Below are 14,928 nucleotides of genomic sequence, written 5' to 3'. Positions count from 1 at the left end.
CTTGTAGGACACTTCCGTAACTACACTCGCGGTTGTGTTTTATCACTGTCAGTCGCTTCTGTTGCTTATGGAGGACATGGCCTTAGAGAATATAGTAGGTCTAATAAAGAGAATGCTTACACTACACTTGTCTGCCCGCTTCTGGAGTGTTGATCAGTGGTGTGGAATCGGCATCAGGTAGGACATCGAAAAAGTTCAGTGAAGGGCAGCTTGTTTTGTATTACTGCTAAATAGGGGAGAAAGTGCCACAGATATGAGATGCGAACTGGGGTGGCAATCATTAAAGCAGAGATGATTTTTGCTGGAGCAGGATATTTCATGAAATTTTAATCACCAAAATATTTGTTGGCACCCACATATATAGGGAGGAATTATAATAATAAAATGAGAGAAATCGGAGCTCACACATAAAGATTTAAGTGTTCATTTGTCCCGTGGGCTGTTTGAGAGTGGCACAGACGGTGTGTAGCGGAGGGTACCTTGAGTACCTCTATCGGTTCTCCCTTCTATTCCAGTCCCGTATTGTTCGTGGAAAGAAGGATTGTCAGTATGCCTCTGTGTGGGCTCTAATCTCTCTGATTTTATCCTCATGGTCTCTTCGCGAGATATACGTAGAAGGGAGCAATATACTGTTTGACTCCTCGGTGAAGGTATGTTCTCGAAACTTCAACAAAAGCCCGTACCGAGCTACTGCGCGTCTCTCCTGCAAAGTCTTCCACTGGAGTTTATCTGTCATCTCCGTAATGCTTTCGCGATTACTAAATGATCCTGTAATGAAGCACGCTGCTCTCTGTTGGATCTTCTCTATCTATGCTATCATCCCTATCTGGTACGGATCCCACACTGCAGAGCAGTATTCAAGCAGTGGGCAAACAAGCATACTGTAACCTACTTCCTTTGTTTTCGGATTGCATTTTCTTAGGATTCTTCCAATGAATCTCAGCCTGGCATCTGCTTTACCGATGATCAACTTTATATGATTATATGATCATTTCATTTTAAATCACACCTAACGTGTACTCCCAGATAATTTATGGAATTAGCAGCTTCCAGTTGCTGACCTGCTATGTTGTAGCTAAATGATAAGGGATCTTTCTTTCTATGTATTCGCAGCACATTACACTTGTCTACATTGAGATTCAATTGCCATTCCCTGCGCCATGCGTCAATTCGCTGCAGATCCTCCTGCATTTCAGTACAATTTTCCATTGTTACAACCTCTTGATATACCACAGCATCATCCGCAAAAAGCCTCAGTGAACTTCTGATGTTATCTGCAAGGTCATTTATGTTTATTGTGAATATCAACAGTCCTATGACACTCCCCGGCAGCACACCTGAAATCTCTCTTACTTCGGAAGACTTCTCTCCATTGAGAATGACATGCTGCATTCTGTTATCTAGGAACTCTTCAATCCAATCACACAATTGGTCTGATAGTCCATTTGTTCATTAAATGACTGAGGAACTGTATCGAACACCTTGCGGAAGTCGAGAAACGTGGCATCTACCTGGGGACCTGTGTGTATGGCCCTCTGGGTCTTGTGGACGATAGCGCGAGCTGGGTTTCACACGATTGTCTTTTTCTAAACCCATGCTGATTCCTACAGAGTAGATTTCTAGTCTCCAGAAAAGTAATTATATTCGAACATAATACGTGTTCCAAAATTCTACAACTGATTGACGTTAGAGATATAAGTCCATAGTTCTGCACATCTGTTTGACGTCCCTTCTTGAAATCATTGATGACCTGTGCCCTTTTCCAATCCTTTGGAACGCTACGCTCTTCTAGAGACGTACGGTACACTGCTGCAATAGTATTGTTACATTCCATTCTGGATTTTCCATTGTTTAAAAAATGAAATGTCATTTGCCAACAGGTGTGTTGTGACTCTGCTGAAACAGCATAACACTTCAGTCAGAAAACTGCGGCTACTCCATTACAATGTGCCACCCGAGATGGAGGCTGAGGTTTTCGAAGCTCTCGGTGAGCTACACAATCTTCAAGAGCTGCGTGCTGAACGGGTGTCTCCACACGCACCTCAAGTGATGTCTCTTGCATTTAAGTAAGCTACTTATCATTAATACTATTTTAAGCATAAATCTTTTTATGTATTTTGGACTGTTGCAGTATATGTTCACAGAATTACACGCCCAGAGATGTCCAGAGGTGGATGCAAGGAGTGTTTTCTATGTATGTATCATATGCCAAAAAGCATTTGAGTCTGTATCGCGCCTACACTTGTTAATGAAGGTACTATCATGTGGAGTATCAACAGAATTTGTGACCAGATTGAGGTTGCAACATGTTAGCTTAGGCAGATAAGCATTGAGAGAGATAGAAGTAACTTCAGGCATGGCACGGTAGTGTGTTGGGACAGTTGCTGTTCATATTGTGTATTAATGACTTCATAGACAATATTAATAGTAATCTCAGGCATTTTGCAGATAATGCAGTTATCAGCACTGAAGTGACAAAAGTCACAGGATAGTGTTATGCACATTCTAGCAAGATCCTCTCCTGGGAATGGAGAATCTGTGGTAGAAATAAGTTGATAGAGGAGCAGGAGCATAAGATCTGTGCACTTCAGGTGCAGTTACAATGGGCAAAGGAGTAACCAGATAGGTTGAGGAGGGTAAATGGTGGTGGGGAATGGGAACTGGCGGTTGGCAAGAAGGCAGCTAGGAAGAGGAGGTATTCAGACAATTATACTTTGTGTATATGCAATAGATTTTTCCAACTGTCAGCGTTGAGTGGAGAGGAGCCTTTTGTAGCTGTAGATGTAGGGAACATGCAGCAGTTCTCAGCAATTAGGAGGCCTAGGTCAGTTGCAAACCCTAACAGAAAGGAGAAGGTTCTGCCACTAGGTAGTTCACTTGATAGATGTGTGGGCTAACAGTTGCAGGAAGTGTTGGGGAGTGAGTACCAGGTCACCTGCATTGTGAAGCCTAGTGCAGGATTGAGTCAGGTGACTGACAGTATAAGGGAGTTATGTAGGAATTTAATTTTACAGAGGAGGATCAGGTAGTGATAGTGGGCGGAGCAGGGAACAGTCCCGATAGGGACGGGGAGTGTGATGTAGGTGTGACCTGGTAAAGATAGCTACTCAAACTGGTGGGACTAATGTGCATTTCGTGCAACTGTTTCAGTGTCATTATCAGCATCATTTTAATGTGGCTGTTAGGCACTTAGACATGGGGCTGGGGAGGGCGCTGATGGCAGAGGGCAAGGGTCACATTGCGGTGGTGCCAGTTGAGTCTATCAGTAGATTGGGTTTCACTAGGCATGGCTTGCACCTCAGTAGATGTGGGAAGGGGAGGCTGGCAAAGCTTATAGGTGACAGTATAGTGGATGTGGTGGGATTACTCATGGAAAAATTCCTGTAGTAGTTGGTGTTAGAACTGCACCTTTTTTAGATTGAAGTCAGCTGATAGGTATACCTGCTTAAAGGAAGTCCCTCTAACTAAGGGCTCACCTTCAGAAGATGTAATGTTTCCAAGCAGAAAAGTAATTGGCATATTTCATCAAAATAAAAGAGATATTAGACATAAAGTTAGTGAACTGCTTATAGATATTGACTGAAATTATTGGTACATCAGAGCACCTCTTAAATAATTTGCCAATTCAGAGGCTTCCTTTACCAGGATACAGATTAGCTGCCTGTTTTTCAAGGAGTTTCTTGCAGGGTGGGGGAGTGGCTATGTACGTAAAAAACAGTATTCCATTTGAGCCCATAGATGTATCACAGCACTGCACTGAACAGATATTTGAATGTTGTGCAGGGGCAGTTGAATTTAGTGAAACTAAACTTCTAATTGTTGTTGTTTATAAGTTTCCTAACTCTGACTTCAGAGCATTTATGCTCAAGCTAGAGGGGGTTCTTGATTCACTTTGTAGGAAGTACCAGAAATTAGTTATATGTGGTGAGTTCAATATTAATTTTGTATATGATAGTGCAAGAAAAAGGATGTTGGTAGATCTCCTAAATTCATATGATCTGATGCAGACTGTGTTTTTTCCAACTAGGATGCAGGGGAACAGTAGCACAGCCATAGACAATATTTTTATTCATTCTTCATTAATAGGTGGGTACTTTGTTAGTAAATGGGTGAATGGTCTTTCAGACCATGAGGCACGAATTTTAACACTAAAAGGCTTTTGTGCTAAAACAAATGTCACATATAATTGCAAACTATGTAGGAAAGTTAATCCAACAGCAATAGAGAGTTTTTTGAACCTCGTCAAGGAACAAGAGTGGCAGGATGTTTATAGTGCCGATAACATAGATGACAAATATAATGCTTTCTTTAACACATTTCTCATGCTCTTTAAGAGTTGCTTTCCATTAGAACGTTCTAAATGGGGTACTTGCAGTAAAAGGCAGCCTGGGTGGCTGACTAGTGGGATAAGGATATCATGTAGAACAAAGTGGGAATTCTGTCAAAATATTAGAAGTGACACAACCAAACTACAGTAGCCCATTACAAACAGTAATGTAAGGTGCTTACAAATGTTATTAGGAAGGCAAAGAGTATGTGGTATGCAAATAGTATAGTTAATTCACAGGACAAAATTAAAACCATATGGTCAGTTGTGAAGGAAGTGTCTGGTCAGCAGCACAAGGTCGACGATGTAAAGTCAGTTCGTAGTAAAAATATTTCTGTTACTGATAAATCAAATATATGTACAGTATTTAACAATCATTTTCTGAGCACTGCTGGTGAATTAAATAAAAATTTACTTTTTACAGGGAATCATATAACACTCTTGGCAAAATATTGTCTTTCTGAGATTGTATGAAATACTCCTCTGTGATACAGACAAGGGGAAGATTGAATCAATAATTAAATCACTGAAGACTAAGGACTCTCATGGATTTGATGGAGTGCCTAGCAGAATATTAAAGTACTGTGCTGCACATGTTAGCTTTGTATTTAGTCATATTTGTAACTTTTCCTTTAGGAATGGTCAGTTTCCTGAACAATTAGAGTACTCAGTAGTAAAGTTGCTTCATAAAAAGGGAAAAAGGGATAATGTAGACAATTTTAGACCTATTTCTATGCCATCAGTGTTTGCTAAAGCTATTGAAAAGGCAGTGTATGTAAGAATAATTGATCATTTTATATCACATGATATGCTATCAAATGTACATTTCGCCTTTAGAAATTGTTTAACAACTGAAAATGCTATATTCTCTTTCTTCTGTGAGATATTGGATGGGTTAAACAAAATGTTTTGAATGCTAGACATATTTTTGATTTTACTAAGGCATTTGATTGTGTTGAACACATAATATTGAACCATAAGTTGTACCATTATGGAATACGAGGAGTAGCTCACAATTGCTTCACCTCTTACTTTCACAACAGACAGCAAAAGGTCATTATTCACAATGTTGAGAATGGCTGTAATGTGGGGTCTGAGTGGGGTACGGTCAAATGGGGGAGGTGCCCCAGGGATCAGTTTTGGGGCCACTCTTGCTACGGTCGCAGGTTCGAATCCTGCCTTGGGCATGGATATGTGTGATGTCCTTAGGTTAGTTAGGTTTAAGTAGTTCTAAGTTCTAGGGGACTGATGACCACAGATGTTAAGTCCCATAGTGCTCAGAGCCATTTGAACCATTTTTTTTTTGGGGCCACTCTTGTTCCTTATTTACACAAATGACATGTCCTCTAGTATTATGGGTAATTCTAAAATATTTCTGTTTGCTGATGACACTAGCTTGGTAGTAAATGATGTTGTGTGCAACATTGGCTAGGTTTCAAATAGTGCAGTTCATAACATAAGTTCATGGCTTGTAGAAAATAAACTAACACTAAACCACAGTAAGACTCAGTTTTTATAGTTTTTAACACACAATTAAACAAAACCTGACATTTTACTTTCACAGAATGGGCATATGATTAGTGAAACTGACCAGTTCAAATTTCTAGATATTCATATAATAGAGGGAAACATTCCACGTGGGAAAAATATATGTAAAAACAAAGATGATGTGACTTACCAAACGAAAGTGCTGGCAGGTCGATAGACACACAAACAAACACAAACATACACACAAAATTCAAGCTTTCGCAACAAACAGTTGCTTCATCAGGAAAGAGGGAAGGAGAGGGAAAGACGAAAGGATGTGGGTTTTAAGGGAGAGGGTAAGGAGTCATTCCAATCCCGGGAGCGGAAAGTCTTACCTTAGGGGGAAAAAAGGACAGGTTTCCGCTCCCGGGATTGGAATGACTCCTTACCCTCTCCCTTAAAACCCACATCCTTTCATCTTTCCCTCTCCTTCCCTTATTCCTGATGAAGCAACTGTTTGTTGCAAAAGCTTGAATTTTGTGTGTATGTTTGTGTTTGTTTGTGTGTCTATCAATCTGCCAGCACTTTCGTTTGGTAAGTCACATCATCTTTGTTTTTCGATATATTTCTAGATATTCAGATAGATCCAGAATGAGATTTTCACTCTGCAGCAGAGTGTGCACTGATATGAAACTTCCTGGCAGATTAAAACTGTGTGCTGGACTGAGGCTCGAACTCGGGACCTTTGCCTTTTGCGGGCAAGTGGTCTATCATCTGAGCTACCCAAGCACGACTCACGCCCCGTACTCACAGCTTTACTTCTGCCAATGCCTTGTCTCCTACCTTCCAAACTTTACAGAAGCTCTCCTGCGCAGCTCTCCTCTCGCAGGAGAGCTTCTGTAAAGTTTGGAAGGTAGGAGACAAGGCACTGGCAGAAGTAAAGCTGGGAGGACGGGGCGTGAGTTGTGCTTGGGTAGCTCAGATGGTAGAGCACTTGCCCGCAAAAGGCGAAGGTCCTGAGTTCGAGTCTCGGTCCGGCACACAGTTTTAATGTGCCAGGAAGTTACATTCAGATAGATAGTAAACTATCGTGGAAAGCCCACGTTCAGGATCTTGTTCAAAGACTTATTGCAGCCATTTTTACTATTCGAACGGTATCTGAAGTGAGTGATCGTTCGGCACGAAAATTAGTCTACTTTGCTTATTTTCGTTCAGTTGTCATATGGTATTATATTTTGGGCTAACTCTTCCCATTCTAAAATGATATTTTTTGGCTCGGAAATGGGTGGTTCTAGCAATAAGTGGTGTAAGTTCGCGAACCTCTTGTCGATGTCTGTTGATGAGTCTGGGTATTTTCATTCCCAAGAATAAGTAGCTTTCACTCAGTTAATACTCGACAGAAATCAAACCTGCATTTGGATCGGACATCCTTAACTCTTGTGCAGAAAGGTGCGCAGTATACTGCTGCATCCATTTTCAATAAGCTATCACTCGAATTCTATAATCTTAGCAGTAATCCACGCATTTTCAAATCAAAACTGAAGAGTTTCCTAAGGGGCACTCCTTCTATGCTGTCGAGGAGTTCCTTGAAAAATGAAGCTGATTCTTGCTTTATTGTTGATTGCGTTTACTTAAACTTATGGACTGACTTTTTTGGAGGATATAAGATGAACAACAACAAAAGCAAAACGAGGATAATGGAATGTAGTCGAATTGAATCGGGTGATGCTGACGGTATTAGATTAGAAAATGAGACGTTTAAAGTAGTAAGAGAAAGCTTTTGACAATGTTGACTGGAATACTCTCTTTCAAATTCTAAAGGTGGCAGGGGTAAAATACAGGGAGCGAAAGGCTATTTACAATTTGTACAGAATCCAGATGGCAGTTATAAGAGTCGAGGGACATGAAAGGGAAGGAGTGGTTGGGAAGGGAGTAAGACAGGGTTGTAGCCTCTCGCCGATGTTGTTCAATCTGTATATTGAGCAAACAGTAAAGGAAACAAAAGAAAAATTCGGAGTAGGTATTAAAATTCATGGAGAAGAAATAAAAACTTTGAGGTTCGCCGATGACATTGTAATTCTGTCAGAGACAGCAAAGGACTTGGAAGAGCAGTTGAATGGAATGGACAGTGTCTTGAAAGGAGGATATAAGATGAACATCAACAAAAGCAAAACAAGGATAATGGAATGTAGTCTAATTAAGTCGGGTGATGCTGAGGGAATTAGATTAGGAAATGAGGCACTTAAAGTAGTAAAGGAGTTTTGCTATTTGGGGAGCAAAATAACTGATGATGGTCGAAGTAGAGAGGATATAAAATGTAGGCTGGCAATGGCAAGGAAAGCATTTCTGAAGAAGAGGAATTTGTTAACATCCAGTATTGATTTAAGTGTCAGGAAGTCATTTCTGAAAGTATTCGTATGGAGTGTAGCCATGTATGGAAGTGAAACATGGACGATAAATAGTTTGGACAAGAAGAGAATATAAGCTTTCGAAATGTGGTGCTACAGAAGAATGCTGAAGATTAGATGGGTAGATCACATAACTAATGAGGAAGTATTGAATAGGATTGGGGAGAAGAGAAGTTTGTGGCACAACTTGACCAGAAGAAGGGATCGGTTGGTAGGACATGTTCTGAGGCATCAAGGGATCACCAATTTAGTATTGGAGGGCAGCGTGGAGGGTAAAAATCGTAGAGGGAGACCAAGAGATGAATACACTAAGCAGATTCAGAAGGATGTAGGTTGCAGTAGGTACTGGGAGATGAAAAAGCTTGCGCAGTATAGAGTAGCATGGAGAGCTGCATCAAACCAGTCTCAGGACTGAAGACAACAACAACAACAACAACAACAAAGTAGTAAATGAGTTTTTCTATTTGGGGAGCAAAATAACTGATAATGATCGAAGTAGAGAGGATGTAAAATGTAGACTGGCAATGGCAAGGAAAGCGTTTCTGAAGAAGAGAAATTTGTTAACATCGAGTATAGATTTAAGTGTCAAGAAGTCGTTTCTGAAAGTATTTGTATGGAGTGTAGCCATGTATGGAAGTGAAACGTGGACGATAAATAGTTTGGACAAGAAGAGAATAGAAGCTTCTGAAATGTGATGCTACAGAAGAATGCTGAAGATTAGATGGGTAGATTACATAACTAATGAGAAGGTATTGAATAGAATTAGGGAGAAGAGAAATTTGTGGCGTACCTTGACTAGAAGAAGGTATCGGTTGGTAGGACATATTCTGAGGCATCAAGAGATCACCAATTTAGTATTGGAGGGCACCGTGGAGGGTAAAAATCGTAGAGGGAGACCAAGAGATGAATACACTAAGCATATTCAGAAGAATGTAGGCTGCAGTAGGTACTGGGAGATGAAGGGGCTTGCACAGGATAGAGTAGAATGGAGAGCTGCATCAAACCAGTCTCTGGACTGAAGACCACAACAACAAAAATATGTACATATGCCAAATTAAATACCAGATCGTGAAATTGAAGTAATAAATATTTAGCAACAAATATTAAGATGCTGTGGAAATGTTAGCATAAATAACTAGTGCCTCTAATTACCACAATTGCAATTTGTAAATTCACTAACACAAAAACCTCATTATGATTCAAATGAAAATAACAGTCGTTATCCATTTCATTCGTTATTCATTTTTATGTAATTAATTGAAATTAATGATGCTTGTAACTTATGCAGATATTTACCTCTTGTTAGTTATACCCAAATTTACGAAATTCCGGTATTTGAGAAAATGTGTGTATTTAATTTACGTAATGTGGTGAAGCACAATGTGTATACTTTGAACAAATGTCAGCAATAAAATCCATACAGTCACTAATTACGAAATTAAAGTAAAATCAAAGTAATTGTTGACATCAGATTGTGAATTAATTTTCACACATAAAACCAAGATGATGATAAAAATATTATGGTATTTGACATTATATTTTATAACCTGTACAAATGTAACAGCAGTTAGTTTAGATGAAATTGTTTTTAATTGTAAGTTACATTTTGTAATAAATTAACAATGGTAGCGATTGTTGAAATTGTATTTAAAGTGACACAGCGATGCTGTGTGGGCAATGGCAGTCAGTCAAGCTTTGTTTACTTCAGGAGTCAGTGCAGTTCAGTTCAGTTTAGCTCAGTTTCGTCAGTTGCTTTGCACCTATGTCAGCTCTGTTGATCAGCTGATGTCGATAAATAATTTGTCGAGCTTGAAATTTTCGTGATGTTCTCATTATTCGCAGCATCCACAACATCGATGAACCAGAGGCCAACGCAAGTTAAGTAGTAAGATTGTTACAACCTCTCACCATATGAAGTGCAGTGGCTGATGGCCTTCACTTTACAATCGAGAGTGGTAGCATTTGTGTAAAGTTGTCAGTGCGAAATAACCCTAGATATCAGTTTCAAACATACAACACACATATCAATTAGGGCAAAATGGCAAAAGCTGGTGTTAATTGGTTACACGGCCAACGCAAGTGACTTTTCCTAACAACACGACATTGCCTGCCGTGCTCGTTAGCGTACCAGTTGGACGATAGATGACTGAAAAACAGTGGGCTGTGCAGATGTGTCCAATTTCAGTTGTTAAAAGCTGATGGTAGGGTTAGAATGTGGCGCAGACCCCTCAAAGCTGTGGCTCCAAGTTGTCAATAGGGCACTGTGAAAGGTGGTGGTGGGTCCATAATGGTGTGGGCTATGTTTATGTGGAATGTGCTGTGTCCTCTGGTCCAGCTGAACTGATCATTGAATGTGAAATGGTTATGTTTGGCTATTTGGAGACCATTTGCAGCTGTTCATGTGCTTCAAAATGCCAAACAATGATGGAATTTTTACGGATGATAATGCGCCATGTCATCGGACCACAGTTATTCACGACTGATTTGAGGTACATTCTGGACAGTTAGAGTGAACGATTTTGCCACCCAGATTGCCCGACACGAATGCCATCGAACATTTATGGGCCATAATCGAGACGTCAGTGTGTGCACAAAATCCTGCAACGGCAACTCTTTTGCAGTTAGGGACGGCTATAGAGACAACACGGCTCAGTAGTTACACGAGGGACTTCTAACAGCTTGTCGAGTCCATGCACGTCAAGATGCTGCACTACACCAGGCGAAAGGAGATCTGACACGGAATTAGGAGGTATCCTACGGCTTTTGTCACCTCAGTGCTTAACAAAGTATTGCGTAATAAAATCTGCACAAATATCCGGTCAGATTTTAGTAAGATTTCAAAAAGACTGGCAGTTTGCTTCAAATGTTCATAAATGTAAAATTTTGCATTTCACAAAACAAAAAAGTGCACTGTGCTATGACTATAACAGCAATGAGGCAAAACTTGACTCGAACTCATTTAAATACCTGGACAGTCCTGAGGCTGGTTTGATGCAGCTCTGCATGCTACTCTATCCTGTGCAAGCTTCTTCATCTCCCAGTACCTACTGCAACCTACATCCTTCTGAATCTGCTTAGTGTATTCATCTCTTGGTCTCCCTCTATGATTTTTACCCTCCACGGTGCCCTCCAATACTAAATTGGTGATCCCTTGATGCCTCAGAATATGTCCTACCAACCGATACCTTCTTCTAGTCAAGGTACGCCACAAATTTCTCTTCTCCCTAATTCTATTCAATACCTTCTCATTAGTTATGTAATCTACCCATCTAATCTTCAGCATTCTTCTGTAGCATCACATTTCAAAAGCTTCTATTCTCTTCTTGTCTAAACTATTTATCGTCCATGTTTCACTTCCATACATGGCTACACTCCTGTGCAAGCTCCTTCATCTCCCAGTACCTACTGCAACCTACATCCTTCTGAATCTGCTTAGTGTATTCATTTCTTGGTCTCCCTCTACGATTTTTACCCTCCACGCTGCCCTCCAATGCTAAATTTGTGATCCCTCGATGCCTCAGAACAAGTCCTACCAACCGGTCCCTTCTTGTCAAGTTGTGCCACAAACTCCTCTTCTCCCCAATTCTATTCAATACCTCCTCATTAGTTATATGATCTACCCATCTAATCTTCAGCTTTCTTCTGTAGCACCACATTTTGAAAGCTTCTATTCTCTTCTTGTCAAAACTATTTATCGTCCATGTTTCACTTCCATACATGGCCACACTCCATACAAATACTTTCAGAAACGACTTCTTGACACTTAAATCTATACTCGATGTTAACAAATTTCTCTTCTTCAGAAACGCTTTCCTTGCCATTGCCAGTCTACATTTTACATCCTCTCTACTTCGACCATTATCAGTTATTTTGCTCCCCAAATAGAAAAAGATGTAGTAATATGAAATGGATTGATCACTTAGGATGAGTCATAGTTAAAGCAGGTGGCAGAATTCTATTCATGGATCGGATACTGGACAAATGCAAGAAGGCTAAAAAGCAGATTGGTTATAAAATACTGGTGTGACCCATCATACAATATTGCTTAATTGTGTGAGAGCTATACTGGGTAGTATTATCATGGGAATTTGAATTTATACAGTGCAGGGCAGCACACGTGTTCATAGGTTTGTTTGGCTTGTGAGAAATTGCATTGGAAAGATGCCAGCTATGACGCACAAGTTTCTAGAACTGGTGCGAAATGAGGAGTATGGGAGCATACTACAACCACCTATATATTGTTTTTATGAAGACAAAACAGACTAATTACTGTGTGCACAGAGATATTTAAGGAGTCCTCTATACGTGAATGGAACAGAAAGAAGCCCTAATAAGTGGTAAAATGGAAGTATCCTCTGGCATATACTTCTGTTCTTTCCTGAGTATAGCTGTAAGTGGAATTGTAAATTTAGATATGACAGTTAAAGTACTGCGTCGGTGATCCACGGGTACATTCTGATACCTCGCACTGGCTACTACTGGCAGTGATGTGATGAAAGCATTTGTCAGTGTCTAGCTTTCTTTATGATTATTAAAAATGCCTCTTGTTAATTGAAAACCCCACCAAATATGAGATATGGACAGTGATTCACTTTCTGTGAGCAAAAGGCATGAAAAGTCTCAAAATTGATTGACAGATTACTGTTCTTTATGGACAAAATCCATGGAGAAGAAATAAAAACTGTGAGGTTCGCTGATGACATTGTAATTCTGTCAGAGACAGCAAATGACCTGAAAGAGCAGCTGAACAGAATGGACAGTGTCTTGAAAGGAGGATATAAGATGAACATCAACAAAAGCAAAACGAGGATAATGGAATGTAATTGAATGAAATTGGGTGATGCTGAGGGTATTAAATTAGGAAATGAGACGCTTAAAGTAGCAAATGAGTTTTTCTATTTGGGGAGCAAAATAACTGATGATGGTCGAAGTAGAGAGGATATAAAATGTAGACTGGCAATGGCAAGGAAATCGTTTCTGAAGAAGAGCAATTTGTTAACTTCGAGTATAGATTTAAGTGTCAGGGAGTCGTTTTGAAAGTATTTGTATGGAGTGTAGCCATGTATGGAAGTGAAACGTGGACGATAAATAGTTTGGACAAGAAGAGAAGAGAAGCTTTCAAAATGTGGTGCTACAGAAGAAAGCTGAAGATTAGATGGGTAGATCATATAACTAATGAGGAGGTATTGAATAGAATTGGGGAGAAGAGGAGTTTGTGGCACAACTTGACAAGAAGGGACCGGTTGGTAGGACTTGTTCTGAGGCATCGAGGGATCACAAATTTAGCATTGGAGGGCAGCGTGGAGAGTAAAAATCGTAGAGGGAGACCAAGAAATGAATACACTAAGCAGATTAAGAAGGATGTAGGTCGCAGTAGGTACTGGGAGATGAAGGAGCTTGCACAGTATAAATTAGCATGGAGAGCTGCATCAAGCCAGTCTTTGGGCTGAAGACAACAACAACAATGACAAAAACTATCACCATTAAAGTTCCTGCCTTCATACGTGGACGGCTAACTGCATTCTCTTCCTTCTCTTTTCTTCCTTTTGTTTTCTTTGTTCTTAATGTATGAGGCCTCTTCAAAAAATTCCAGGACACCTGTAATTGTGTTACGTGATCTACCCACCTAATCTTCAACATTCTTCTGTAGCACCACATTTCAAAAGCTTCTATTCTTCTCGTCCAAACTATTTATTGTCCACATTTCACTTCCATACAAGGCCACACTCCATACAAATACTTTCAGAGACGATTCCTGACACTTAAATCTATACTCGATGTTAACAAATTTCTCTTCTTCAGAAACACTTTCCTTACCATTGCCAGTCTACATTTTATATCCTCTCTACTTCGACCATCATCAGTTATTTTGCTCCCCAAATAGCAAAACTCCTTTACTACTTTAAGTGTCTCATTTCCTAATCTAATTCCCTCAGCATCACCCGACTTAATTCGACTACATTCCATTATCCTCTTTTTGCTTTTGTTGATGTTCATCTTATACCCTCCTTTCAAGACACTGTCCATTCTGACAACTGCTCTTCCAAGTCCTTTGCTGTCTCTGATAGAATTACAATGTCATCGGCGAACCTCAAAGTTTTTATTTCTTCTCCCTGGATTTTAATACCTACTCCAAATTTTTCTTTTGTTTCCTTTGCTGCTTGCTCAATATACAGATTGAATAACATCAGGGAGAGGCTACAACCCTGTCTCACCCCTTCAGAACCACTGCTTCCCTTTCGTGCCCCTCGACTCTTTTAACTGCCATCTGGTTTATGTACAAATTATAAATAGCCTTTTGCTCCCTGTATTTTACCCCTGCCACCTTTAGAATTTGAAAGAGAGTATTCCAGTCATCATTGTCAAAAGCTTTCTCTAAGTCTACAAATGCTAGAAACGTAGGTTTGCCTTTCCTTAATCTTTCTTCTAAGATAAGTCGTAGGGTCAGTATTGCCTCATGTGTTCCAACATTTCTACGGAATCCAAACTGATCTTCCCCGAGGTTGGCTTGTACTAGTTTTTCCATTCGTCTGTAAATAATTCGCGTTAGTATTTTGCAGCTGTGACTTATTAAACTGATAGTTTGGTAATTTTCACATCTGTCAACACCTGCTTTCTGTGGGATTGGAATTATTACATTCTTCTTGAAGTCTGAGGTATTTTGCCTGTCTCGAACATCTTCCTCACCAGGTGGTAGAGTTTTGTCAGGACTGGCTCTCCCAAGGC

The 14,928-nt window shown here is 40.0% G+C and overlaps 1 protein-coding gene across 4 annotated transcripts in view; it reads left to right on the top strand.

The window, feature by feature from the left end:
* The window catches only part of LOC124718963 (F-box/LRR-repeat protein 7-like), a 130,362-nt gene that overhangs the window by 77,940 nt on the left and 37,494 nt on the right, over positions 1–14,928 (top strand). For all 4 annotated transcript variants that reach the window (XM_047244629.1, XM_047244631.1, XM_047244630.1 and 1 more), the window contains one exon: positions 1,881–2,066. In XM_047244629.1, coding sequence (XP_047100585.1) covers positions 1,881–2,066 — 186 coding nt within the window. The remainder of the gene's footprint in view (positions 1–1,880; positions 2,067–14,928) is intronic.

Source organism: Schistocerca piceifrons, chromosome 10 (assembly GCF_021461385.2).
Source record: "Schistocerca piceifrons isolate TAMUIC-IGC-003096 chromosome 10, iqSchPice1.1, whole genome shotgun sequence".
Classification (NCBI taxonomy): domain Eukaryota; kingdom Metazoa; phylum Arthropoda; class Insecta; order Orthoptera; family Acrididae; genus Schistocerca; species Schistocerca piceifrons.
The sequence above is the reverse complement of the archived record's forward strand: the minus strand, read 5'-3'. Positions and strand labels throughout refer to the sequence as shown.